The sequence below is a fragment of the Dendropsophus ebraccatus genome, chromosome 7 (genome assembly GCF_027789765.1).
Source record: "Dendropsophus ebraccatus isolate aDenEbr1 chromosome 7, aDenEbr1.pat, whole genome shotgun sequence".
Classification (NCBI taxonomy): Eukaryota; Metazoa; Chordata; class Amphibia; order Anura; family Hylidae; genus Dendropsophus; species Dendropsophus ebraccatus.
The window spans coordinates 100,516,518-100,543,835 of record NC_091460.1 but is presented as its reverse complement, the minus strand read 5'-3'; the positions used below and the strand labels follow the sequence as shown (position 1 = coordinate 100,543,835).

Genomic DNA, 27,318 nt, shown 5'->3' with positions numbered 1-27,318 from the left:
ATATCTCCATTGAGGTACTGAATTATATCCATATATAGATAGGAATTGTGCTGTCATCTGGAGACTGAATAATACAACCAAACTGTGGTCATATACCACCATTATACTGGAGCTCTGCAGAGTACGTTCACACTGCAGATCATCATATAACAAAAAAAAACAAAATAATCCTGCAATGCATAACACCAATATAGCAATGGCGCCATGCACACACAACCCCTAATTGTAATATAGTATATAGTTATATAATAATGCTGCCACAGCCAGAAAAGGTTCCATCCTTATAATGCCACATCTAAAACTCCCTACAGTAGATAGTACCATTCTCACCACTGTAGTCTTAAGTTTCACCATGTCCATAAAAAACCCACTTTAATACAGTTTCTCTCAAAGTATCCCACAGAAAATGTGATAATTGTGCCACATAGATATAAAGTTGTATTACATATTTAGTACATGCAAAGTGATATACAGTGGTGCCTTAGAATACGAGCATAATTCGTTTCGGGGCCGTGCTTGTAATCCAAATCCACTCCAAAGCAAATTTTCCCATAAGAAATCATAGAAATGCAGACAATTGGTTCCACACCCCAGAAATAATGGTTAATTATTCTAAATAACATGTAAAACAAATGAAACAAACATTCAGAAACAGCAGAATATGTGATATTATAAGTTACTGTACAGTAATGGAGAGGATGGGAAACACACGGGCTGACAGAGACTGCAGGGAGAATGAAGGAATGAGCAGGGCAGATGTGGGCACATACATGCAGCACTCTCTGTCCGGGGAGAGAGGGGTTACAGCTATGGAAAGATTACCTTCACAGTCCTGTCCTCTGATGTAAGCCCCAGCCTGAAGGGAATCTGCTATGATTTGGAAGGTAAGGGAGACTTCTTGGGTCAGAGTACAGGGCTGTAGACCCTGCTATGCAGACCATGCCCCTCCCCCACTCCCCCTCCCACCCAGTACAGGGAGCTCTTAAACCAAAGCATTGGTCTTAAACCAAGTCACAATTTTGAAAAACTGTGAGCTCTTAAACCAAAACACTCTTAAACCAAGTTACTGTTAAACCAAGGTACCACTGTATACGGTATATATATTTCCCTTACGTCGTAAGCAGAAGCACGAATAGGGGAAGATTCTATCTACCTGCATTGATAGGACAGATGGTAACAAGCAATTAAAGACTTAATTGAACCCTGCCTATAAGAACCTGGCCTACCCTAGGCTCCTTGTGTTTTTTTCTGTTCGCCTATAGGACAGGTGGTAGGGGAGGGAGCAGGCTCAGGCCTATGTTTGTGTCTTGCTTTCCGTTCCAATGATTCTTCCTTTCCACATGGTCGTGTGGAGAGGGGGAGTTTATAAATGTTGTTTTCCTGCTCTGCTGTATCAGAGAGGAGATTATTTTTGTACTTTTTTAGTAGAGCTATGGCTCAGCTTCTCTGTCATAGGAAGCTGCTGTGTGAGTGAAGCTATGAAGCTGCTGCAGTAAGTATCATGGTGCTGGCCAGATCTGTGTTCCTCACCTGCCCCAAAGTGTCCTATATAAAATAATTTCCCCATATATTGTTTCCTATAAAATGACAGTCGCCCTTCCCCTAAAAGGGCCTATATAAATCTCCCACAAAGTGGCCAATAAAAAAAACTTGTGACCCCCCCCATTGCCCTTTAACATATAAGGCTATAATATAAAAAAGTGGCTTCCATAAAAGAATTATATCTATGTAATATCTATATAAAAATAGATGATAAAAAGTAGCCGTCCTCATTCATATGAAGTTTTTGTCCTTTTCTGCTACTTGAGCAGTCTGGTGCATCGTCAGTGCTCTATGGCGTGCAATCTGTGTGTAGAATTGTAGAGTTGAGTAGAGTTGCTTCCCCTTCAATATACAATTCCATGTAAAAACAAAAAACAAAAAAACAACATTCCTGCCCCTCCAACACACAGTCCCCGGTAACAAATATAATTTTCCTCCCTTCAGCCATCACCACCATATAGCCTAAGCTTGTATAACTTCCCTCCTCTCCCATAAACCCCCTCCTACATACAGTCCAATGGAAAAAACATCACTTCCCCTATTTCAGCCTCCTCCAACTACTCCAAAAGGTTTTCACTCATGGAAACTCTTGAAAAAACCTTATAAAATTACTTGAGCTTCATTTTCAGCATACAAATGTTTTTCACCAGTAAAATTTAATTTTCCAGAGAAACTTCACTCATTCACGAAATACATTTCACACCTTTTTATTTACCTCCCCCCCTTCTCTTTTGTAAAAACATCCCTCCCTCTCCAAGATACACTTTCATCCTGAAAACCTTCCTTTGTTCTCTTTACCAGTATAATAAAGTACATATGTGTATAATCCACTCCTTCTCTCATGAGGATATTCTATGTACTACATAAATAGTAATTTCTGCTAAATGAATTTGTTGATCACTTTCTCTTATATATAGAAAGTTATTTCTGAGAGAGAAAGGAAGAAAACAGTTAAGTGCGAGAAATCAATAGCAGAGAAAGACTAGGCTTCCCAAAACATCAAGTTCGTAAATACAGACACTGAGTGAAATACACATAAAAAACAAACAAAAAGAAGGATATGCTCACCTGTCTGTGCTCCCCCAGTGTCCTCCTCTGGGTCTCTGGTGTACTTTCCAGCCCACTCAGCCAATCACTGATGGAGATGGGACAGCGCCACACCCACTGACTGGATGAGTGAGCTGTCACTCTTGCCTATGGAGTGACAGTTCAGTAAGGAAAACGCTGGCCTTGGTCTGTCCCATCTCAGTCAGTGATTGGCTGAGCGTGCTGGAGACAGCTGCAGAGTAAACCAGAGACCAGAGAAGAAGGACATCAGGGGAGCACAGACAGGTAAGTAGAGATGAGTTAACTTTCTGAACTGCACTAAAATAGCTATACACCTGCAATCGTTTAGCTGTTTTAACATGACTCGTTTAAGGTTTGGTTTGGACAAACCCGAACTTTTACCTCAAAGTTCGGTGAACTTGCCGGACCAAATTTTTGAAAATGTCACTCATCTCTTTTTATGATGGATGGGTACAAAACATGAAGAAGTAGAGTATTTCACAACTAGGAACTCCCAGGGTCAAATGTCAGTGGAAAAAGCACAGAAGGTTTGTAAGGATAGAAAAAAAAAGTATCCCTAGGGTTTCAGAACAGGTTGTTGGTTCAGCTGCAGCTCAATACTTTCTCTAGGACTAAAATAATCTCTTTCTTTTTATATGTTCCAAAAAATACATATATATTGAAAAAAAAGTTGGATGGTGTAGATGGAAACATCATGAGCCAAACTGTTCTTGAATCATTGTGAATAAATCCAGCCATCACGCTGCTTTAACCCGTCTCATGCCAAGAGCCGATAGACGGCCATAGAAGCAAGAGATGAAAGCCTTATCTGCAGAGTGTAATGGAAGGGCTCAGTTCATTCATGAGATTCATTTATTATTGATATTGTAATGAAATCGTCATAGTTGTATAAATCAAGATAAGATTTGTTGTTTTATGTGAGTTTTCAATTGTTGCCATTTTTCCAGAAAGGAATATAAACAGCCTGTTTGTAGTCAAGGAATAGGGCTACAGGCAACTTTGATTGATGCACAACTTGGAGAAGAGTTGATGTCGCTTGATCAAAGTCACATGTAGCCCTAGCCTAAAGGGGTTGTCCAGGAAACAAAACAATCAATAGCCTATCCATGGGTTATAGTTGATTGTCAGGGTGCCAAACTCCAGCTCCCCTGCCAACCAGCCTTAGGAGCTGAGGCTGCAGCGCCCCGATGCTGCCGCTACACAGGGACCGGAGCCAACTGCTTCTGGCTCTGTTCTCACTGTAGTGCGGCGGGCACCTAGCAGATTATTAGCAGGGGTGCAGTCGTCCTGAAAAACCTCTTCAATAGCTTTTGTCAAACCACATCTGTTATTTAGAAAACATATAACTACACCTAAGGGCCTTATTGTACGAAAAAATTGTATATTGTTTGAATTAAAACGATAATCGTTTCGCATGATTGCAGGCAACGGTCAAAAAATTGTTCATGTGTCGTTGATCGCATCTTTTGAGCTGAACCCCAAATCATTGTTTATCATTTGCTGTAATGCTGCATTGGTTCGATAATCGTTCACTAATGGTTTAGTGTAATTCCACATCGTTCTTTCATCTGCTGGGATCAGATAGAATCGTTCTGTGTAATATGGTGGACAACTTCAGGTAGTTTATTTATCGTTCATCGGGTATCGTTAAAAATAACTTTGTCTAATAGGTTACATTGTGCTAAAAGATGGTGGTCTCTATAAAGTGGTATTTTGGTGCATGTGCCAACGCAAGAATAGATAGGCTTTATTTTATTAAAGGAGTTGCCTAACATGGACAATCCCTTCTTTTTAGAAAGGGCTGTTACCAATAATTGATGCACTGTAACCTGTGGGAAATGTTCTTAGTTTCCCTGTATTCACTACCGCCCCAGCAAAACATTGTACAGTGCCCATTCCAACCAACGGATTGCCTTTATAATGCCGAGCAGGACTGGTAACTGTTTCTACTTTGGCCCATTGTTAAAGGGGTACTCCAGTGAAATTATTTTTCATTTAAATCAACTGGTGTACATGGCTTAACTGGGGAAAACTTTCCTTTAAAGGGGAACTATCAGCAGGTAGATTAATCTAACCTGCTGATAGCCCCCTATTGCACACGGGGTGCTGAGGAGGACGGTATGTGTCTTACCTTCCTCTTTGGCGCTGTTTAGGTGCTGTTAGCAGTTTTTATTCAGCTGGTGTCAAAAAGTTATATAGATTTGTAAATTACTTCATGTAAAAAATATTAAGTCTTCTAGTACTTATCAGCTGCTGTATGTTCTGCAAGAAGTGGGGAAATCTCTCCAGTCTGACGTAGTGCTCTCTGCTGCCACCTCTGTCCAAGTCAGGAACTTTCCAGCACAGAAGAGGTTTTCTATGGGAATTTGCTACTGCTCTGGACAGTTCCAGACATAAACAGAGGTGGCACAAGAGAGCATGGTGTCAGACTGGAAAAAATACACCACTTCCTGCAGGACATACAGCAGCAGATAAGTACTAGAAGAATTGAGATTTTTTAATTAGAAGTCATTTACAAATCTTTCTAACTTTCTGACACCAGTTCATTTAAAGAAGAAAACATTTTGTGGCATAGTGTCCTAGGGTATGGAGGCACAGCATTTTGCACATAATGGGGCTGATTTCCTGGCAGCAAATTGTCGGGTTTTTGTCCATTTTCCCTGTCGGTTTTGGGTTCCAACACATAAACTAAAGGTGTGGAAATGTGTCTTGGGTGCGTACTTTAAAACCCGCCACAAACCTGACATAAATGAAAGCATAACGGCTTAAAAAAGACGCATTGTTAGTCAGTAATCTATAAAGGAACATTCAGGCATTGCCTACCAAGGAAAAGCCTACTTTTTATATTACATATTGTCCTCTGCATGCCGGTATAACCCCAGCTGTGAACCCGACAAAGCACACAAATTCTACATTTTTTGCCTGTGTAATTAACATATGAATAAATGCTTGTACTGTACCATACTGGAGGCTTTCCTTTGTTAGCGCACTTTAACAAGTTCTGGCAGAGAATATTGTTGTATTGTGTATACAGAGCTGGGCAGTAATAACTTTTGGCGCATTATATTGTTTTTTATGTTTTGCACATTTCGTGTGACATTTTCGCAATCCTATTGTTAACATAGTAAAACTAATGCTTGGTTCACACTATTGTTGTAGCACTCAATTGTCCCTTCTTTCTCTATTAAAGGGCATGTTCCACCTAGATTTTTATTTTCTGACTAAAAACAGACACTAAGACATTCTTTTTTTTCTAATATATTTTTAAAATATTGTACTTGGCTTGTTGTACTTATTTTTTGTACATTATTAGGGAGACAGCCTTTGTACTTGAGCTTGTGCTCTCCTCTTTTAACAACATTTAGAAATGTACTTTACAGCTGCCCTATGGATATAGGAAGCAACTGGAGCTCATTTATGGGTGAGTTTTCTAGGGATGCTCTGTGACTTGTGCAGATATCATTGTGTAGGGAGGAGGGAAGCTGTGACCATTACCTATGGTGAATAATGGATCCAGTGGTATCTTTATAGAAGTGTCACCTCTATCATTGTAATCCTGTCATTAAGCACACACACCCTGTTGTGCTGTCTATACAGAAAATACATAATAGAAGTGTGAGCCCCCAATATAGCAGACCCATAAAGGTTCTTAAAGGGAATCTGTCACTAGGTTTATGCTGCATCAAATGAGGGAAACTAGTGACAGAAATAATGAACAGATCAGTGTACTACTTCAATTCTCTTCTCTCTGCTGTTCTTCTAATATGCAGGAGAATAGACTTTGTGCTGCACCACTCCCTGATTGACAGCTGTCTACCTATACACAGCATACATACACAGTATAGACAGACAATTGCCAATTAACGGCTGGTGGGCTGAGTGTGCTGGTGTTCATAAATATCCAGGACTACTGAGAGGACATAATGGAGAGGACTAGTGTACTGTGCTTGTTATTCAGGAGGATATCAATGTAAGTAATAAATCATTCTTTCAGCTTCTCTGTAACTAGTTTATGCTACCCATACATAGGGCAGCATAACTTTACTGAAAGAGTCTCTTTAAATAAAAAATACACCAGATTCACTGTCTACTGGGACATGAGTGGCTCTAGGAGCTAAGGGTTTAACATATTATATATATATATATTTTTTTTAAGAGGGGGTGTACCTTCACTATACTAGCAAAAGAGAGATCCCAGCGAGTTTGATACTTCTTTACTACTATTTTTACTTATAGTTAATAAGTTCATTGCGCTACTGTCTATACTTGCCGCCCTCTTTAATATACGCCATGCGAGTGGGTGCCTTCCGTCTAGCCTGCTCCTTCATTTACAGCTGAGAATTTTTATCTGTTAATAATTATAGTGTCCAGGAATGTGAAGGGACTGCAGTCTCCAGAGAAATGGACCAAATTCTTATGCCATTTAAAATGACTGAAAGCAGATGTTGCCCTAATACAGGAAACACATCTGGCTGAACAGGACTTCCCTCTCATGCATAAATTCTAGGGGGGACAGGTTTATGGTTTCTTGGCTGTGTATGGTAGGATGGGTGTCATTACACTGATACACAAAAACTTCCCCTACATGTTGATGTCCCAAGAAAAGGATGAGGAAGGGAGACATATTAACCTGACATTTTTCCATTTTTGCAATGTGTATGGTCTGAATGCTCTTCAAAGACATTGACCTTTCTTTGAAGCGCTTAACACTAAGATTTTAGCTTTGCCTGATCCCCAGCTACTGATGGCCAGAGATTTTAATGCAGTTTTTTTCAAACACGGAGGATGAGAGATCTCTGTCTGACTAATGTGAGTAGAAGGAAACTTCCACTACGCACTTAATGGCGTTGGCAAGTTCAACATCTTTATTACATGGCTGGCACATGGGCCACCATATGGTGGTCTAGCATTGACTATATTTTGGTGAGCCACATTTTGATTTCAATGGTTAAAAGATGTTTCCATCCAGGACTTGGCAATCTTTGACCATGCTCCTCAATTGCAAGACCTAATGGACACTGTACCTAAGGGAACTAAGTATATTTGGTGCTTTCCTTTGGTCCAGCTCAGGGATGATAGCTTTGTCACACACCGGTGGAGTTGGTGGAGTGAGTATATGGTAACCAATGGGAAGCATGCTCAGAATAAGCAGCTATATTAGGAAAGAACAAATGGCCAGCTGATAGTTCACCTGTCTGGTCTTAAAAAAGCGACCAAAACATGTCCTAAATGGCAATTCTTTCTTAATTTAGCTATCAGCACGAGAAGCAATGGATTTAGAGCCAAAGGGAATTTATTATATATGCAGATTGCGGGGAAAGCTTCTATAGGACACAAATTGAGGCAGATGTTACCAGATTTGGAAACAAGCCAGAGACCTATGTTGGCCAGGCTGGCCAAAGCTTCAACCCCCCCCCCGGTCCCAATGCACGACCTACGTGAATTATTGTAGAACTATATGTAATTCTGAGACCAATGTGGCGGCCAGTGCTGTTTTTTTTTTTTTTTATTTCCTTAAACTTTAATTTGAACAGCAGGAAGCCTTGAATTCCCCCATTATAGCTAAAGAAGTACAAGTGACTATTTAAAAGCTACATGGGGAAAGCTCCGGGACCAGACGTCTATGCAGGAGACTTTTATAAGACTCTTTCAACTCAGGTATCTGCCACTCTAATATGGCTCATATATAATTCTCCCAAAGGAGGGCAAGGATTCCTTAGATTTGGGTTCCTTTTGCTCCATTCCCTTAATTAATTGAGTATTTTTAAACTTTTGGCTAATAGACTATTTTCCTAGCCTAGTAGAAATTGCTCATGTGGGTTTTATCAGAGGGAGGTCAGTGGTTGCGAATCTAGAAGAGTCAAGTTGGACTCTAATTTCTAAGGTCTCCATTGCTAGATGGAGGGCCAAAAAAGCATCCTACTGGATGTTCTTAGCATGAAAAAAAAAATACAAGGAAGGATTAGTGTAGTACACAATGCCAATTCCCTATATACCCTAAAACTATCTAAATCAAAATAAGCCCCAAAACCTATAGCGACCACTATGTTATAATAAATCCATTTCAAGATCTCCGCACTGCCCCCATACATAAAACACATATATCCCCCGAGACAATAGATAACAAGTAATCACAAGACACCAAGGAAGCGTGGACAGGTAAGTATACCCTTTTTTAGGTGTATTTAATTGTGTGGCCGCCATCTTTGTTCGCTCATCTCTACTAAAAAGCAGTGGGAACACAGCCTAACAAATAGTACTTTGTTTTAGCCTGTCATAGAATGCGATTATATTGGCAAAAAGACTATATTTGTCTCAGTCTAACTAAATGTTAGCCCACATTAAATTGGAGAGGATGCCAATGGTGAAATGGAGTCAATTGTCAGCCAAATGCATCTTTATGGATTCCTAATTACTATATGAAAAATGTTCCCTTCGCTAGAATGCAGTCTAAACACTGGCAGCTGGATGATTCTTTGTAGAAGCTGTTCAGAAAACTAATAGCAGCCGACATGTATTTCTTCATGGCTAATTTATTTTATATGTAGAAAAAAGACTATTGCTATAGTCCTACTTCTGCATTCTTTTCATTCTCTAAACAATGTTAGTAACCCAATACTAGGTTGCTATGTTCCTGCATAAATACTGAGTTACTATGGCTGTACGTGGCAAAGCTGTCTGGAACACCTATTGAAGCTATTGCATGCTATGGTATACATTATTACTGCTGACTGGTTTTCACTCTTGGTGAATAGTGACTCATATTTCTTCTGCCATCTATCAAGAGATGTATTAACATAAATAGATTGGTGGGCATAATTTATTAAAACATTAATAATGTAGATTATAAATGGTTTGAGCCACTGTAACATGGCAAAATTGCTTGCTTAGGCTACATTCACATGTTCCATATTTTTTTCAAATTTAGGTCCCATTGATTTCAATTGGGCTGTTCACACTGTCCATATATTTACAGATCTGCAATCCGCAAAAATTACTGACAGGCTCTAGTAAGGACCACAATTGCAGCACAGATTGTCCCATAGAAGTCTATGGCAGCATCCATAATTTTTGCGGATCCATAATTTTTACAGATGAAATGTCCGTAACCATTTGAAACTATTCCCACTTATTTAACTATCACCTTCTCATTTTTCTTTTTGCCGATCTGCCAGAAAATACGGATTACGAATGCATTATGTATCAATTTTTTGCGGATTGAGGATAAAGATTCTGGACTGTTGCAGACATGTGGTCCTTGAAAACTACTGGACGTGTAAATGTCCATCCATTTCCATCAGTATTTTGGTCAGTCTTTTTCAACCAAAACCTGAAGTGGAACTGATTTTTGGCAGCCATAGCGGGTATCCGCTACGGCCGCCTAATGGCTGAGCTGCTTTGAGATGTCACATCTCATGTGGCAACTCACAACAGGAAGCGGCCGCGGGATGGGGGTATGAGGCGCCGCGATCCGGGACCCGGCGCTGGAACCGAGAAGGTAAGTCACCTGCGCCGTTTATAACCACCCCCTCCCCGCCCATTGATAAAAAATACCCCCGGACCGGAGTACCCCTTTAATGATCGTGATTATTATTTATGGCCAACGTTATAAAATGATGGCCGATATTTTACCTAAAATACGTTGTGGGAACATAGCCCTAAGCTGCATTGTTATACTGATGTGGTTGGTGTGCATTCCTCCTAACATATGCCATTTATTTGGATGTATACTCCTCATCTGTTTTAGACTAAGCAACTGCAGCTTACTATAGTGTGGATAGATTTTCCTCCATTTATACTAAATTGAAGAAAAAATTCCAGTCAGGAAAACCACATACATTTTGTGGCTTTTTATTTTTTCTTGTGTGGGATAGTAGTGCAGTTCATGAACTCTCTACTATCCTTTCTTGGAACTGAGACAGTATAATAGAAAAAGAGGACCTGCCCCCACAGCATAGGACCTGATCATTGTTGAAATACCATTAGGTTTAAGCATTCTGTCCGGTGGAAGCAATAGAAGCCTTGCCCAAGATGTGTGCAACTAAACATTTCCAGGTCTATTTGCTTTTTTAGGTTTCATATCCATGGAAGACATCAACCATATAAGAGGTTCCTTAAAGGGGTTGGCCACTTTATAGTAAAATTGCTCAGTGTACAGTATTAGTGTATAAGTGTACTCACTGGATATACTGATAGCAGCCCCCTTTGTACCTCATAGAGCTAATATCAGACTCCCCTCCTCCAGGCTGGGCTGCCCTGCTCTGTGGTGATTCTGTCCATAAGATGACCGACATGGAGGAGCATCTGACCATGCCCCCCCCCCCCCAGTGTCCCCCATAGGCATACACAGGCTCAGTGGTGAACACATGGTCACATGCTCCTCCATGTCGGCCATCTTATGGACAGAAACTCCACAGAGCAGGGCAGCACAGCCTGGAGGAGGGGAGTGTGATATTAGCCGTATGAGGTACACAGGGAGCTGCTGTCAGTATATACAGTGAGTACACTTACTAATACTGTACGCTGAACTATTTTACTATAAAGTGGCCAACCCATTTAATAACTTTTAGATTATGTTCACACACTTTTTTGGTAGCCTTATAAAAATTTACTGCTTTTTTGAAAAGCTATTTATTCCAAAAGAGTAAAAAAAATATTCAGCTTATTGTTTTACAGTTTAGGGCTATGTTTACACACCGTCAAAGTTTTTGTCCATTTTATGGGATGGGTGTCGTTTAATGGCAAATAACACCCATTATTTTATACCAACGGTTGTTTTTCTTATAATGACGGTCGAGGTTTTAAAATAACAGATGTTATTTGCCATGAATTGATGGCCGTCCAAATAACGGACGTTATTTTAAAATGGCCATCATTTTTGAAATGATGGCCGTTATTTGGACTTAGGCTATGTTCACACACTGCTGAGATGATTTGCAAAAAATAAATGAATAACGGATGTAATTAACAATGCAAACAACGGGCATTATTATAACATTAAAACCAGGAGTGGATTAAAAACACAGAAAGGCTATGTTCACACACTGTAGAATTTTGTGGATGGTCGTCATTTAACTGCAAATAATTGGCATTATTTTAAAATAATGGCCGTTAATTGCCATTAAGTGACAGCTGTCCACTAAATTTCAACAGTGAGTGAACATAGCCTTTCTGTGTTTTTAATCCACTCCTGGTTTTGGTTGCAAAAATACTGTATGGGAACATAGCCTAAAGATTTATTCACATGTAAAGGATCGGATTTGAAGCTGCAGATATCAATTTACCTAAATTACTGAACACAGCACCAAATCTGCTGCAGATCCTGTATGTGTGAATGGACCTTTACAAATACATCCAGTACAGGAAGGGTTTCTATAGAGTGCGATCCAGTCAGTACCTCACGTATTTCATACAAATATCCCCCTAAATAGATTAGAAATCCCATGTTAAGATAAAGGACTGGCTATTTGGCCCTTATGTAGAGTATTTTTGTCCAGACTAAGAAGTTAGTGATTTCTACCGAAATCCAAGAAATACAAATTAGCTAAATCCCTCCTGCTTTGCTTTCTAACATTCCTGATAGTACATGGGGGAACGTTTTCTCTGAATTTTGCCTACAGGCACGCTTTCTGTTTCCTGGAGGCTTCTATTGCCCAATGCCAAAAGAAACATTCATTTAATTAGTGCAGCCTAGAGATTGGGCCGAGACTCCGAGGCTAAAAACGGGTTTCAATAAACAAGATTCAATTTAAACCTTGAGATACTGTAAAGAAAAAAAAAAGAGTTTTTTTTCTCAGGGGAAGAAAATAAACGTCTTCCAGAGCACGGGATCGGTATTTGTAAAAAGGGCCGAATAACTTGATTATTTTACAGAAATCTGTCATCTGTTCGTAATAATCATTTTAAACAGGGTGTAAAGTAGCCCAGTTTCCTGTTTCACATTGGCTTCACAATCATGACCCATATTTGTTGAACTCGGGAATCTTTTAAAGGAAAACCCCAACAAAAAAAAATAAAAAAAAGACCACCTTCAGACTTCCTTCAGTCTTCTTAAAGTAGTACTCCAGCAAAAAAAAAAAAAAAAAAAAATATATATATATAAATATATATATATATATATATATATATATATATATAGAGAGAGAGAGAGAGAGAGAGAGAGAGAGAGAGAGAGAGATTATATACATTTGTACTATTGAAAAAAATAAATCACCAGTCTTCCTGTACTTATCAGCTGCTGTATGTCCTGCAGGAAGTGGTGTATTCTTTCCAGTCTGACACTGTGCTCTCTGCTGCCACCTCTGTCCATGTCAGGAACTGTCCAGAGCAGCAGTAAATCACCATAGAAAACCTGCTCTGAACAGTTCCAGACATGGACAGAGGTGGCAACAGAGAGCACTGTGTCAGCCTGAAGAGACTACACCACTTGTCAAAAGTTTGTTTCAGCAGGTTCACCGTTCAGCAGGTTCAGGTTCATGCCGAATCGAACATTAATGAGCTTACATGTCTGTGCTCCCCTGTGGTCCTTCTTCTCCAGTCTGGTCCCATCCCATTGTCTTCTACAGAAAAGGCCTGTTGAGTCAATCACAGGCTGACTGGGATGGGGCAGTACCGCAGCATGTAATTGGCCAAGCGGGCTGTCACTCTTATTTTTAGAGTGGCAACCCACTGAGCTAATCACAGGCCGCAGTGCTGTACCGTCCAAATCGGCCTGCAATTGGCTGAGCAGGCTGTCACCCTTGTCTCTAGAGTGACATCCCGCTCAACCAATTACAGGCAGCGGAGCTGTCCTATGATTGGCTGAGTGAGTGAAGCCAATGGAATGGGGCTGGAGAGAACTACAAAAAGACATCGGGGGAGTGCAGACAGGTGAGAATTACTTTTTTTTAGTTTTTTAGCCGAATGTGTCCGAACTTTGCACAAAGTTTGGTTCGGTAGCAATCTAAACTTTTTGCAAAGTTCAGAATAAATCTGTGTTTAGGTGACATGGCTCACTCATCTGTATTTATGAGAACAGTTGATTTGAAATAAAAAAAAAAATGCTGGAGTACCCCTTTAATTGAAAGATTCCTATAGAGGTTCATGTGTTTCAGAATTGTTTCAAATTCACTATTAAAAACCATATCCTCTCTTATTAAAGTCTACAAACTCCAGTCCTCTCTGGCACTTTCTGGCACCAATTGATTTTAAAAAAATTTATTTTTCCGCTGGTGTTGCCCTTTAAATGCTACCTATTGTTAATAATTCTTAGAATTAATACTACTGCCACACATAAAATCATAGCATTCGCAGAGAAAGCATGTATATAGTAGGCGCCATATCAAATATTTGAAATTTCTAGGTATAAAATTACTTATTCTTACTTTACTCACCTGCACCAGCTCCACAAGTTGGAGAAAGTTGTCCATTGGAGCATGTACACATGTTGGGCCGTGAACAAAATCCATCTCCACATGAGTTCCGGCAAATTGCTGAATGGAAACAGAAGAAAATGCAAATTCAAAATGAGGCCATAATCAGATACAGGTCACAGATTGGCTGTTAAAGGGGTGGATCTTTTTTTTCTCTCTTTTAAATCAACTGGTGCAAGAAAGTGCCAGAGAATTGTAATTTACTTCTATTAAAAAATCTCCAAGTCTTCCAGCATTTATCTTCCTGCAGGAAGTGGTGTTTTCTTTCCAGTCTGACACAGTGCTCTCTGCTGCCACCTCTGACCATGTCAGGAACTGTCCAGAGCAATAGCAACTCCCCACAGAAAACGTCTCTCTGCTCTCCAGACTGGAAAGAGTACACCACTTCCTGCAGCTTATAAGTACTGGAAGACTTGAGATTTTTTATAAAATAAATTACAAATCTCTGGCACTTTCTGACACCAGCTGAGTTTTTTAGGGGTGAACTATGCCTTTAAATTTCAAAAATTTGTCTCTGAAAGAAACTTTGCTTTAGTAAATACGATGATGAACATATGAAAGCTACTGGAGCATGCTTGAGTCCAATTGTTCTGAATTTGTATACTGGTGGCTGAAGAGGTTGGATGCAGTCCTAGGGAGTCTGGGAAAACTTGGATACAGCCAGAAGCCATATAGACTGTATCCATGTTTTCCTGGACTCCCCAGGGCTGCATCCAGCCACCTGTTTTCTCTGCCACTGGTTTAGAAATGCTGAACAATCGGACATGAGCATGCTCTGGTTGCGCTCATCATTAGTAAACATGTATCTCTGTAGTCAATCCTCTTATTACTTTCCAGTCTCCAGAATTGTCAGCATCATGGAGGCTTCTCACCTTCCTGGTAACACAGTGGCCCTATTCTATAGCCGATATGCTTTTATAGTTATACTAAGATTTTTCTTTCATACATTTACACAATAGGAATATTTTAAGCTTGTGACTGCAAATGACTTAATAATCCTACCCCCCACGTTACACTCACATGGGTTCAACAAGCTGACACATGGGGACTTGTTTTGCCAGATCTTTAAAATGCTAAAGCAGTCTCCTTGATAGGGCAGAAATATTAGGGTTAACAATGGATTTCTTTGCCTAATTAACAGAATAGCTATGAGGGGGTCAAAGAGTCAAAAACTAGATTTATTGGCCTATAAAATGCAATATTTCATTGGTCTGGGTAAGCTGTGGGCCAACCTATATAGCCTCCCTGTGCAAAGACCATGCAAAAAACAAAAACAAAAAAAACACTCCTAAGTTACTGGAGTATTACATGAGTAGGATATTAGGTTGTCTACAGTCATACCTGAATTATTTAGTTTTGGGTGCAGCTACACTTTTGAACTCTTAGCACATTTGGTGGAGTTTATCAATATGGTATTAATTTTGGTGCATGGAGTGTAAGACATATCTGCTGTGTTTCTACGAAAATAAGACTTACTGAACCCTGAAAATAAGACCTAGTTTTATTTTACAGGTTTTTTGGAGTAGACTTGAAATTTAAGCACTACCCTAATAATAATCCCTAGTTAGTCAGCTGACCAGATCCCTGACACTGGGTGGCTGAGCATCAGCCAATTAGTGCCAGACTTGTTATGCTCCGCCCCCACCTGCTCAACACAACCTGCAGGAGGGGTAAGAAGATGCACAGTAGAGGACATTGAATATGGGGGAACAGAGGATATGTGGGCCAACTACAGAGGGGGAGGGAGGTATATGGTATAGGGGGACTACCTGCATAGGGGGAGGTATACAGTATGGAGGAACAACTACAGAGGGGGGAGGGGGTATACAGTAAGGGGGCTTTACTTAAGAGAATGGATGTATACAGTATGGGGGGCAACTACAGAGGGGGGTTTAGAGAGGTATAGAGTATGGGGACTACCTGCAGTATAGGGGAACAACTACAAAAGGGGAAGGGGTGGATAGAGAGGCATAACGTATGGGGACTACCTTCATCTGCCTCATAAGGGTTTTAACCTTGCTCTGGATTAACACAGTAGGGTTTCTAAAGGTTTAACTTGATAAACGCTTGTCTTTTGTCAACCTTATTAACTATGTTACTATGTTATGGGGGAGGTATACAGTATGGGGGCCTTACTACAGAGGGGAAATATATACTGTATGGGGGAACAACTACAGGGGGATGTATACAGTATGAAGACTACCTGCAAGGGGGCGGGGGTATACAATATGGAGGCCTAACTACAGGGGAACTTACAGTATAGGAGGCTAACAACAGTGGGACATAGAGTATGGCGACTGACTACTGTATAGAGTGGAGCTACAATGTAGGGGCATAAGTGTTTCTCCAAATATAAGACTAACTCCGAAAATAAGGCCTCGACCTTTTTTTACTCTCTTTACATGGTTATTATTTGTGAAGTCTAAATAGAGTCTTTAAAAAGAAATACTGTAATGATTTTTGTTGTGCCTGTACTCAATTACGGCTGTTTTTCTCTACTGTGTGTGCACTGATGGTCAACAATAACCCATAGACATCAATCGGGCACATTATTACATTGAAAGTAGGGCTGTTTTTCACAGAAAATCATCTACATCTTGTCTGTGTCAGTACAGTAGGGCAAAGATTTAAACAGTTTCAGAGCTCCCGGCAGGAACTGCGAAGTCTGTTCTGCTTTACATCATCTGTAATTATGGAACGTGTTAATGCCCCCTTATGGTTTTGACTCTAGGGAGAGGTGTTAGTAACCCCATGACATCCCTGGTATCAATGATGTACATTAATATCTATGACTTCTAGAGAACTAGAGAATTCCTAGAGACATTGGATCGGGGAAGGTGTAGGTTCCAACAACATCTTTTTTGGCTATATTTTGGATGGTCGTTATTTTGGTGCCAAAATGCGTCCAGTTTATGCAAGTTATAATCACAATTGTGTGAGTTATGTGTAATGTTGCATAACCTTATGCATACAATTATGGATATATATATATATATAAACATTTTATGTAATTATCAAAATACGGCCATTGCACAAGTCTAAGAATGAAGCCTGTGAATGTGAGTGAAGGAACAGATAGGTCAGACTGAGGGTGAGGCTGCAATCTAATCATTTTACTTGAAGTGAATGTGTTTTTAAAGTGGATACATATGTTGATATAACCTCCTGTGAATAGAGAACTATCTTACCACCTGCAAAAGCAAAGCACAGGAAATCATCCCCAAGCCCCAGAGCTGAAAAACTCCCATATAAGGCCTTGGACTAGATAAATAAGTACATATGTCATATTTGTAACACCTCTGGAGGAATCTTAAGCGTTGCTGACCTCAGAAGCCACAGTCCTACATGGTTCGACCGGGGCAACCTTTTTTTTAAAGGGGTGGTTTGTAAAAAAAAAAAAATCAGATCAACTGGTGTCAGAATGTTATATAGATTTGTAATAAATTTCCAGTACTTAACAGCTGCTGTATGTCCTGCAGGAAGTGGCGTATTCTTTCTAGTCTGACAAAGTGATCTATGCTGCCACCTCCATGTCAGGAACTGTCCAGAGCAGGAGCAAATCCCCATAGAAAATTTCTCCTGCTCTCCTAACATGGACAGAGAAGGCAGCAAAGAGCACTATGTCAGACTGGAAAGAATACACCACTTGTTGCAGAACATACAGCAGCTAACAAGTACTGGAAAACTGGAGATTTTTAAATAGAAGCAATTTACAAATCTATATAATTTCAGACACCAGTTAATTTAATATAAAGGATTTTTCATTGGAGTATACCTTTAATGCACAAACAGTAAGGAAGATTTCCTTACGGGCCCTTTATTACTAGGGTCGATTATTGTTAATGAGTGTTCCTAGGTGTGATAGACAGGGGATGTGTGGCCAATAACAAAGAATTTAAAAAACAGTGAGCTGTTGCATATTTGTGTTTTTGTGTCTCTGCAATTTTAGCCTTGGCAATGTGCTCCTGCCTAGTGTGAATGGTGTAGTAGAAGCTGACCAAATTAGTTTTTTTTGTCTGTGTTCCAGATGAGGGGAATGGCTGCTTCTACTTGGTTGTGCACTTCACCAATCCCACACTGGGGGTTATTATTGCCAGTATTAGTTGGACCCTGCATGCCCAGAGTGCAGGCCCTGGAGAGACCATTGGCTAGTATAGGGTCCATCCCAGGCATGAGGCCAGCTTATCGTGGTGGGATAGTACACACTATTTGCAAATGGTATACCACTATAGCCACTTTATTTTTATGGAGATTTTTTTTATAGCAGTCGGTGGGTGGGGGGGGGGGGGGGGTTGGGTAGCTTTTGGCAATTTTTTCATATCTGACTTGTGTCTGTGTCTTGCCATTAGCAATGAGCTGTTTAATTTTTTGTGTTTTTGTGTGAACGCATTTCAATAACCATAGGAATGATCCAGTTATAGTTTGTATAACCTCGCTGCGGAAACGATTGTTAAGGCTCTGTAAATGAGTACCGATCAATGCTCCTTTCCTTCCTCATATCAGACTGTGTATAAGGACCCTTAGAAACAGAAGAGACAACCATGCTTTTTCGAGTTGTAACTACACCCCCAGGAAGATGACCAGACAGATGAGCTAGGTCATTAAATTAATATTAGCTGGCACAATTGGAAACACCATTCAAGTATGTGCTGCCTCCTCCCTATATCAACAAGAATAAACCTGTGAAGTATGGACAGAACACCCAGCTAGTGAAGAAGAGACGTGTGGGTGTAAAGTCTGGATAGTAGGCTGGAAAGCTTGGAAAGTGATATGAAAATTAGACTGGCTGAAAGGCTGACATTTCATTGTCCTCATTGGTAAAACTTTATAAAGCAGGTTATATAGCAGGACTGCACTGCCTGTTGTGCTGCCTGGTGGAACAACTACATCACTCATACAGTTTAATAGGGTTACGTTACTGGATAGACTTTTTTTTTTTATCACTGAGGGGTCATGGAGTTGCAGTGTAACCACATAGACTTCTATAAGGGATGAGGTTGTAGCCACATGATTTTTGGTAGTGCCACCAGGAATCCTGTGTACCCCTAGCCTCAAGAACAGGGGCAGACATATGACCCATGCAGAAGGCTCGGCTGGAGGAAACAGAATTATGGTGTTAAGGAGGTGGCAGCATCAAATAGTAATGCCGCCTCCTAAGAGTATTAAAGCTCCACAGAGGATGCCCAGCTGTAAAAGAATAAGAGGGCATAGAGGAGGGGCAAGTCCTTGGCATTTCTGTCTGCAACTACAAGAAGTGGCTTCTGGGGGGAACCTCATATGTCAGCATGTGTTTTTAGTTAGCTAATACTTCAGTGATGTGTTTTTCGCAAGAGGCCAGTTTGTTAAGGGGGAATTTGGCGAGATAGGATGGGGGTCCTGTGTAGGAGGGCATAGTGGGGACAGGGATGAAAGGCTTTGTATATTAGCTTGTGATAGGTACATCATGTGTTTAAAGGGGCTGTCCATGAAAACAAACAAACAAGAAACTGGCTGCAGGATATGTATTAAATAACAAAATAGACATTAGGCCTGTGGCCTATGGATGAGTGGCTTGTGTGTGGCCTTTAGCCTATAGATAAGTGGCATGTGTGTAGCCTGCAACCTGTGGATATGTGGCATGTTTGTGGCCTATGGACAAGTGACATGCATGTGGCTTGTGGCCTATGAATATGTGCCATGTGTGTGACTTGTGGCCTATGGATTAGTGGCATGCAGGTGACCTGTGAATATGTGGTATGTGTGTTATCTGTGGCCTGTGGAAAAGTGGAATGCCTGTGGCCTGTGGCCTATGAATATGTGGTATGTGTGTGGCCTGTGGCCTATGGATAAGTGGCAAGTAGTCTTTGTGTAAGTGGTGTGTATGTGGCAGTATGTTTCTAAATATGACGCTTGTGTATGGCATATATGTCTAGTTTTCCTTTGTAAAGCTTGCCCACTGAAGATACGCCCAGATACGCTTCTTGCACAGGAACCTTTCCAGTCAGTATACACCCCCTGGGACCCAGGGAACTTTGTAACAAATCCCTAATAACCAGAAGAATAGAAATAGTACTTACGAACAATACACTGGTTTCCGCCTGGTAATGTTTTCCACCCTGGGCAACAATATGAGTGAAACCGAGATCCACAAACATTTGGTCTAAAAGAGAGACAAATGAAATAAATTAGATGAGTTTGGTCAAATGTAAAATGGTAAAATATGGCTGTAATTTTGAGTTCAAAATACAGCTGAATTTTCTAAATAAAAATTGAATTATAATAATAATAATTGAAGTCAATGGGAAATTATCTTGTAGTGCACACACCATGTAGAATAAGGCCTGTAATTCATTATGACCGTCCAAATAATTCAAACGCTCATTATTTATCACCTGCTTTTGTAAAATATGGCCTTTATTTTCACTTAAAAATTACAGTCATATTTAGCTTCTATTTTACTGTGTGTGAACCTAGCTTTAAACCTGTCATACTGACTTTAATACATAGGCGCCGTGTTATAGAGAAGGAGGGGCTGAGTAGATTGATATACATATAGCGAAAGTTGAGCATGCTCAAGTTTGTCCGATCCCGAGCATGAGGTCAGGTGAATAATATACTAGATATACTACCACTAATAGTGCTATTGATATGAAGTTCTCTCCAGATGTCGGTAACAATCCATCCAATCCACATAAGCAAAGAAATCAAACCATAGATGTCCATAAATTAAGTTATATGTAATAATGGGAAATGGCGCTTACCTAAATGTATTTAATACTTTTATACCAACCCCTTTTTTTGTAGTGATGACAACTTCAAAATGCCTCTTGTATGCTAAAACTACTGGCATGCATTGCTCAGGTGGGATTTTGGCCTACTCTCTCGGTTCGTTGGACTCCTTCTATAAACTCTGAGCTTTAGTTCCTTCCATAGATTTTCCATTGGATTCAGGTCAGGTGATTGGCTGGGCCGCTCTAGCAGCTTTTCTTTCTCTGAAAGAACTTGGGATCTGCCATGGTTGGGATCATTGTTAACCTTTGTTTCATCCTCATCATCCTGGTAGATGGCAGCAGAGTTTTATTAGTAGTGTTTCTGTACATTTGCTCATTCATCCTTCCTTCAAATATATAAAGTTTGCAAGTGTTGCATGCTAAGAAACAGACCCACACCAATATGTTCCCACCTCCATGCTTCACATTTGGTGTAGTGGTTTTGGGGTCATATGCAGTGCCTTTTGGGCTCCAAACATGGTGTGTATTTTGGCATCCAAAGAGTTCAATTTTTGTCTTTTTCTGATGAGACTATATTCTCCCAGTATTTCATAGGCTTGTTTAAATGTTGAATAAACTTTAAACGCGCCTGAACTTTGTTTAGCAGTAGAGTCTTGCGTGGTGAGCATTCATAAAGGCCAAAGAGGTCAAGTGCATTACTTATAGTTTTCTTTGAAGCAATTGTACCTGCTTATTACAGGTCTTTTTGTAGCTCTCCATATGTGGTCCTTGGCTCTTGGACAATTCTTTTGATAATTCTTTTCACTCTTCTGTCTGAAATTTTGAAGGGAGTATCTGGTCAGGTAATTGTGAAATGAGGTTCTCCTTACAGACTATGGCCCCAACAGTGCTCACTGGAAACTTCAGCAGGTAAGAAATTCAAAGGTAACAAACGCCATCAGATTGGTTTAAGACAATAAGGTTGCGAAGATCTTGAGACTGCTCCTTGGTTTTACCCATCATGAGATGTTTTTTGGTAGGAAGACACCTTTTTTTATAACCCATTAGTTGGATGATATTATTTATCACTAAGTGACAGGGCTTCATTCTAATTACTGATAGATTTCTGATGGCGTAATGACTTTCTTGCACCTCTCTTTCTTCATCTGTTCAGAAATTTTTTTCCTGTGTTATTTCTTATAATTACATATAACTTCATTCATTTAAGTATGGTTTGATTTCTTTGCCTTTGTGGATGTTACTGACATCCACAAAGCACCTTCAGATATATATTTACTTTAAAATTGGTGACGTGTTCAATACTTTTTTCACCTGCTGTATATGTATACAGTATAAGAATACTGAAATTCACGGCCAAATATTCTTCATTTAAAATTTTAGGTTAGAAATTAAACATAATTACATTCACGAACACAAAAACTTATGACTGGACTAAGGGGTTACAAAAATAGTTGTGCAGATTTTTATAGATATTCTTTTAATTTAAGCCGGATAATTTCACATCTGGTGGCTATTATGGAAATGAAGATTTTGGTAATTTTTTTAAGGCATCTAATCTACCAGGAGAATGTAGGGCTGAAATCCATTAACATGAGATCACATAACCATAATCCTTAAGGCTGAAAAAAGTAAGAGTCAAGGAAAGAGTATGATTAATATTCCTCTACTGACCTTTAACTCATTTGCAGAATAATTCACAGGTACAGTAACAGTGAATAGAATAACATACAGCAAAAGATAAATAGTTTCTGCAAAGTGAAAGCTATACAAACATATATTCTTACATTTATGGGGCACTAGTGTAATATGGTTGGAGTCTGTTTGGAACATACTTGCTCCATTTTCGATTCAGTGTAACATCTCAATAGTGCATGTAGCACTATACAGGGGCACAAGTAGTACCTAGTTTTCCATTCTGATTACTAAGCATATAACTAAGTCGAAATTTATTGTCCTGTTTGTGATGATATGGAGGAGACTACTAGAAAGTGATCTGAGCAGCATTACAGCAAAAATGTACTCACATAGGCCATGTTCACATGGCGTAGGAGACCGGCTGTTCCGTGACCCGGCCGGGTCATGGAGCGACCGGTCTCTGAAAAGATGGTCTTTCGGCCTGCAGAGTTCTGATGCCAGCCACTCACTTCATGGTGTGCACTGACATGGTTTTCTACGGCCGCTATTCACTGAGTAGTGGCCACAGAAAACTGACTTGCGGCGCTGCTAGGGATCCCGGAAGGAGAAAATACTATGTGTATATGCTCCGGCTGGGATCCCATAGACACCAGGCCAGCGTAGTCTTTAGTCTTTCACCAGAGTCTGTGTGGGGTTTGGTAGTAGTTTGGGAGTTTTGGGTTTGCCTTACTATATATTATACTAGTATTACTATTTGGAGTCTCTCTCATTCTGAGTTGCAATCTGTTCATTACCCATTTATTACTTTATCCAGACAATATCTCCTTGTGATCACTTTTCCCCTATACTTGTGTGTTTCCCAAATCTATCCCTGGCAGTAAAGGAAAACCCTATTGCATACCCAAAGAGCTGCAATCAAGTTTGGGGTGGAGGCACTGTACCATAGTGAGGTGAGAACTACATTACCACACACCCTGCCTACAGAGGTTGGCTCAAAGGGATATTACATAGATAAGAAGACAATAGAAGCTAAGCATTCTCTCCCCTGTAGAATGATACTTGCATAGGTCACCGAGCATGCTTGCAAACCTGCCCCATACAAAGAAATATGTTTTGAGATGTTCATTGTGACTTTTTTCATGGGGTTTGCCATAAAGCATATCACAAAATGCTGTTAAAAACAGCACAGGCAAAATGGCTGCCCCATGTACTAAAAATAAACTTAAAAAAAAAATTACAATCAGATAACAGAAACTGAAAAACAGAAAAAAGAACATATTTCATTGTCTGGATCTAATAAGCAGAAACAAATCTACGCAACTCATTCACTTTAATATCAATGCAGGCTACTGTTTTTGCAAATGTGCAAGTGTTCATTGTTCCTTTGACCTCCGCTATAATGTCTATAATGTAAATGTAAGTCATTGTTAGAGGCAAATTTTTATATATGTTTTTCCCAGAAATTGAAAATCTCCTGATCAGTGTTTGTGGAGGGAACCACAATGTTTACTCTGGTTTTCCCTGCAAAGCAGCTGCAGAAAAAACATACACAGGCACCCATTGTGATCAATGAACATCAGTGCTTTCCCATGGGAGGGCCCCTCTATAAACTAAACATCCCTTAAAGTGGATTTATAGGACGACTGTAAAATTTGTGCCCCTTTAAAAATAAAATCCCTACGTACAGTTTTTATACACTTAGTCAAAGGAAAGGTAAATACTTATACTTGTGTACCCTATTCTAGTTTTAGCATTACTGTGCAATCTACAAATGTACTTTGGCAGTTGATGTTTTTATTGAAGTCTGTGCAGTCAGACATGTCTGTGTAGAGTCCTATGCAAAACTCAATGCAAATTTTGTTAAGAAGAGTTAAGCTAGAGCCCAGTGTCATTACATACTGTATACAGGATATCAATACTGTATATTGTTGAGTATGGGTCAATCACATTTTACTGAATATTGTAACGCATTTGACAAGTTTTTTTCTTCCTCAACAAAATATCATCAGTTTTTTTTCAAATTTTTCAAGTGCAGCAAATAGGTTGTAACTAGAGATGAGCGAAGTGAATCTTACGAACAGAGATTACAGTAGTTGTCAGAGTAAGGGCTCTATTATACAGAGCTATAATTTGCTTAATCAGGCCAATTCAGCAGATCATCACTCCGTGTAATAAAGACAATGATCAGCTGATGACAACGATCATCAGCTGATCATGTCTTTAGGTCCTTACCTAAAATCATTGGCCACTGGCTGACGACTGTGTAAAAAGAAAATAATAAGCTATACATACCTCTCCACGCTCCCTGAGATGTCCTGCTAGCTAGTAATAATTTTTGTTAAAATAGATATTGAAGCAACCATAGAAAGGCCTGTATAATTTACAATTAATTCTGTCAGGTTCCCCAGCGGTGCTTCACCAACGGGGTGGGGGTGGGGGGTTGATTGCTTTGCCTCACCATTATGTACAGTAAGGACCAGTGTGCGCCAAAAAAAGAGACATAACAGAAAAGCACAAAGATAAACCACAAGCGGAGATATATATCTAGAAGCTCATTGTTAAATGCTGATGGACAACAACATGGCATTATATGCTGTTTTCTTGGCTCAAGACTATTGGACCACCAAGAAGCCTTTTTATGCGTTTTGAGACCACCAAAGTATCTGAACATTAAGGAAGGAAAGGTAATTACTGACAAGAATCCAGCAGCTGTCCAACAAATCTGCCACTAGTGATGCTTGTAGGTGCAGTCATTACAGGAATCCTATTGTACTACACTCTCTAAGTGTCTGTGTGGTCCCCTCAACAATAGTGTTATGCACCCCCCCCCCCTTTTATCCAAGTAGTAGTTAAACTTAGGGAAGCCATAAATTGTCCCAGAAATCCCCTTTTTATATAAAGTTGTCCATTTCCTCCTCTTTCTTTGTGTTTGTTACCTCCGTGTGTGATTCCCATATGTACATGCGGTTTTGTGCTGTCCCAGTTTGTCTATATGTCTTGTGTTTTCCCTATCCTGTTGGTCATCCCTTTGTGCTCCTGTTTCAGGTTTCTGATTGTTGTCATTGTCTCCAGAGAGAACCAGTGACCAAGTCTGTGGTGGAGAGCGCATTATGTGCCATAGTATTGAGATAGAGAACTCATCCGAAACACAGATAGAAACATGGAAGATTGTTGGCAGAAAAAGACCACTTGGTCCAGCTAGTCTGCCCTTTTAGTATTTCCTTCCTATCTTAGGATAGATATATGTTTATCCCAGACAGGGTTATATTCTGTTATTGTAGGTTTACCTACCACATCTGCTGGAAATTTGTTCAAAGCATCTACTACTCTTTCAGTAAAGTAATATTTCCCATGTTGCTTCTGATCTTTCCCCCAACTAACATCAGATTGTGTCCTCTTGTTCTTGAGTTTAGTTTTTTCTAAAAACACTTTCCACCTGAACCTTATTTAGTGCTTTAACATAGTTATAAGTTTCGATCATGTCCCCCTTTTATCTTCTTTCAGCTTTCAGTTGATACATGAAAGGTACCATGTGTCTTTTTGACCTAACAACTATTTCAGGCCCCCTTTAGCAAACCACAGAGGAGAAAAAAAATTATACTTGCCTGCTTTAGACTGCAGTAGTGCTCCTGTCCAGCTTCTTTCTGCTTTCCTGCTGGGGGGAGGGAACTGTGGCCTCTTCTGAACAGAGGTATAATGGTGCCTCCAGCCAGAAGGATTGACAGGGCTGGGAGTCAATGGCCCTGTCAAACACAGTGCTGCATATAACTGTATGGGCTTCTAATTAGGAGCGCATACAGTTAATGGGCCAAACAAAAAGAACACAAGCTAAACACCATAATAGCGCACACCACCAAGATAATATATAATCAATTTTATTTGTACATGATTCCACAAAAAAACAAGACAAAAAGAAGCACCATAACAAACACGATTAAAAACAATTAAAAAACCATATAGGTATGAAAATGATCCAAAGGGTGAGAGGATATGATAGTCCTCTCACTATCTCAGGCCATAACCGGAAAAAACAATCTTATCTCATGGTCAAACCAACGTATATATAATAATGTGCAAAAACTTTATCCTATTGTGCAGTATAATCAATTATACAAACTGGCGTCAAAAGATATTGTACATGTGAAATGAAACCCAAACGTGACAACTACTTCACTAAAAATCCTCTCCTGATGTATAATTGTCTATCACAAATGCCTAAAAACAACTATATATAAAAGATATAAAGATAGGGATTAGCTACACCTCACTGGTGGATATGGATAGTAGCCTACTTCGAGTGCGCTACTGTCTCAGCGCTAAGAGAGTGGTAATAGTAAATAGGAAAAAGTAGTAGGCTCTCTAGAAGAGGGTGCATAAACTAGGGTAGTATAAACTGTGGAATCTAAATCGTGACAATCTAGACCATACAAATAGATCTATATAATCATTAAATTTTAATATATTATAATATGTCAAAGAATTGCATAAGTAATTAGTCCATGTCTGGATACACTTCTATATAAAACATAAATAATTCATGAGTAATACAGTACCACAATAATCATATGCGTCTAAAAAATATATATATATATATATATATATATATATATATATATATATATATATAAAAATATAAAAAAGAAAAATCAGACAATATATGATGATGGAATATACCATATAAATTAGACATCTAATTTATATGGTATATTCCATCATCATATATTGTCTGATTTTTCTTTTTTATATTTTTATATATATATATTTTTTAGACGCATATGATTATTGTGGTACTGTATTACTCATGAATTATTTATGTTTTATATAGAAGTGTATCCAGACATGAACTAATTACTTATGCAATTCTTTGACATATTATAATATATTAAAATTTAATGATTATATAGATCTATTTGTATGGTCTAGATTGTCACGATTTAGATTCCACAGTTTAT

At 39.4% G+C, this 27,318-nt stretch overlaps 1 protein-coding gene across 2 annotated transcripts in view; it reads right to left on the bottom strand.

The window, feature by feature from the left end:
• LOC138797604 (fibrillin-2-like) overlaps positions 1-27,318 on the bottom strand; it is a 150,226-nt gene that overhangs the window by 84,627 nt on the left and 38,281 nt on the right. For both annotated transcript variants that reach the window (XM_069977983.1, XM_069977982.1), the window contains exons 3-4: positions 20,078-20,160; positions 13,983-14,081 (exon numbers count right to left, since the gene is read on the bottom strand). In XM_069977983.1, the coding sequence (XP_069834084.1) occupies positions 13,983-14,081; positions 20,078-20,160 (182 nt within the window). The remainder of the gene's footprint in view (positions 1-13,982; positions 14,082-20,077; positions 20,161-27,318) is intronic.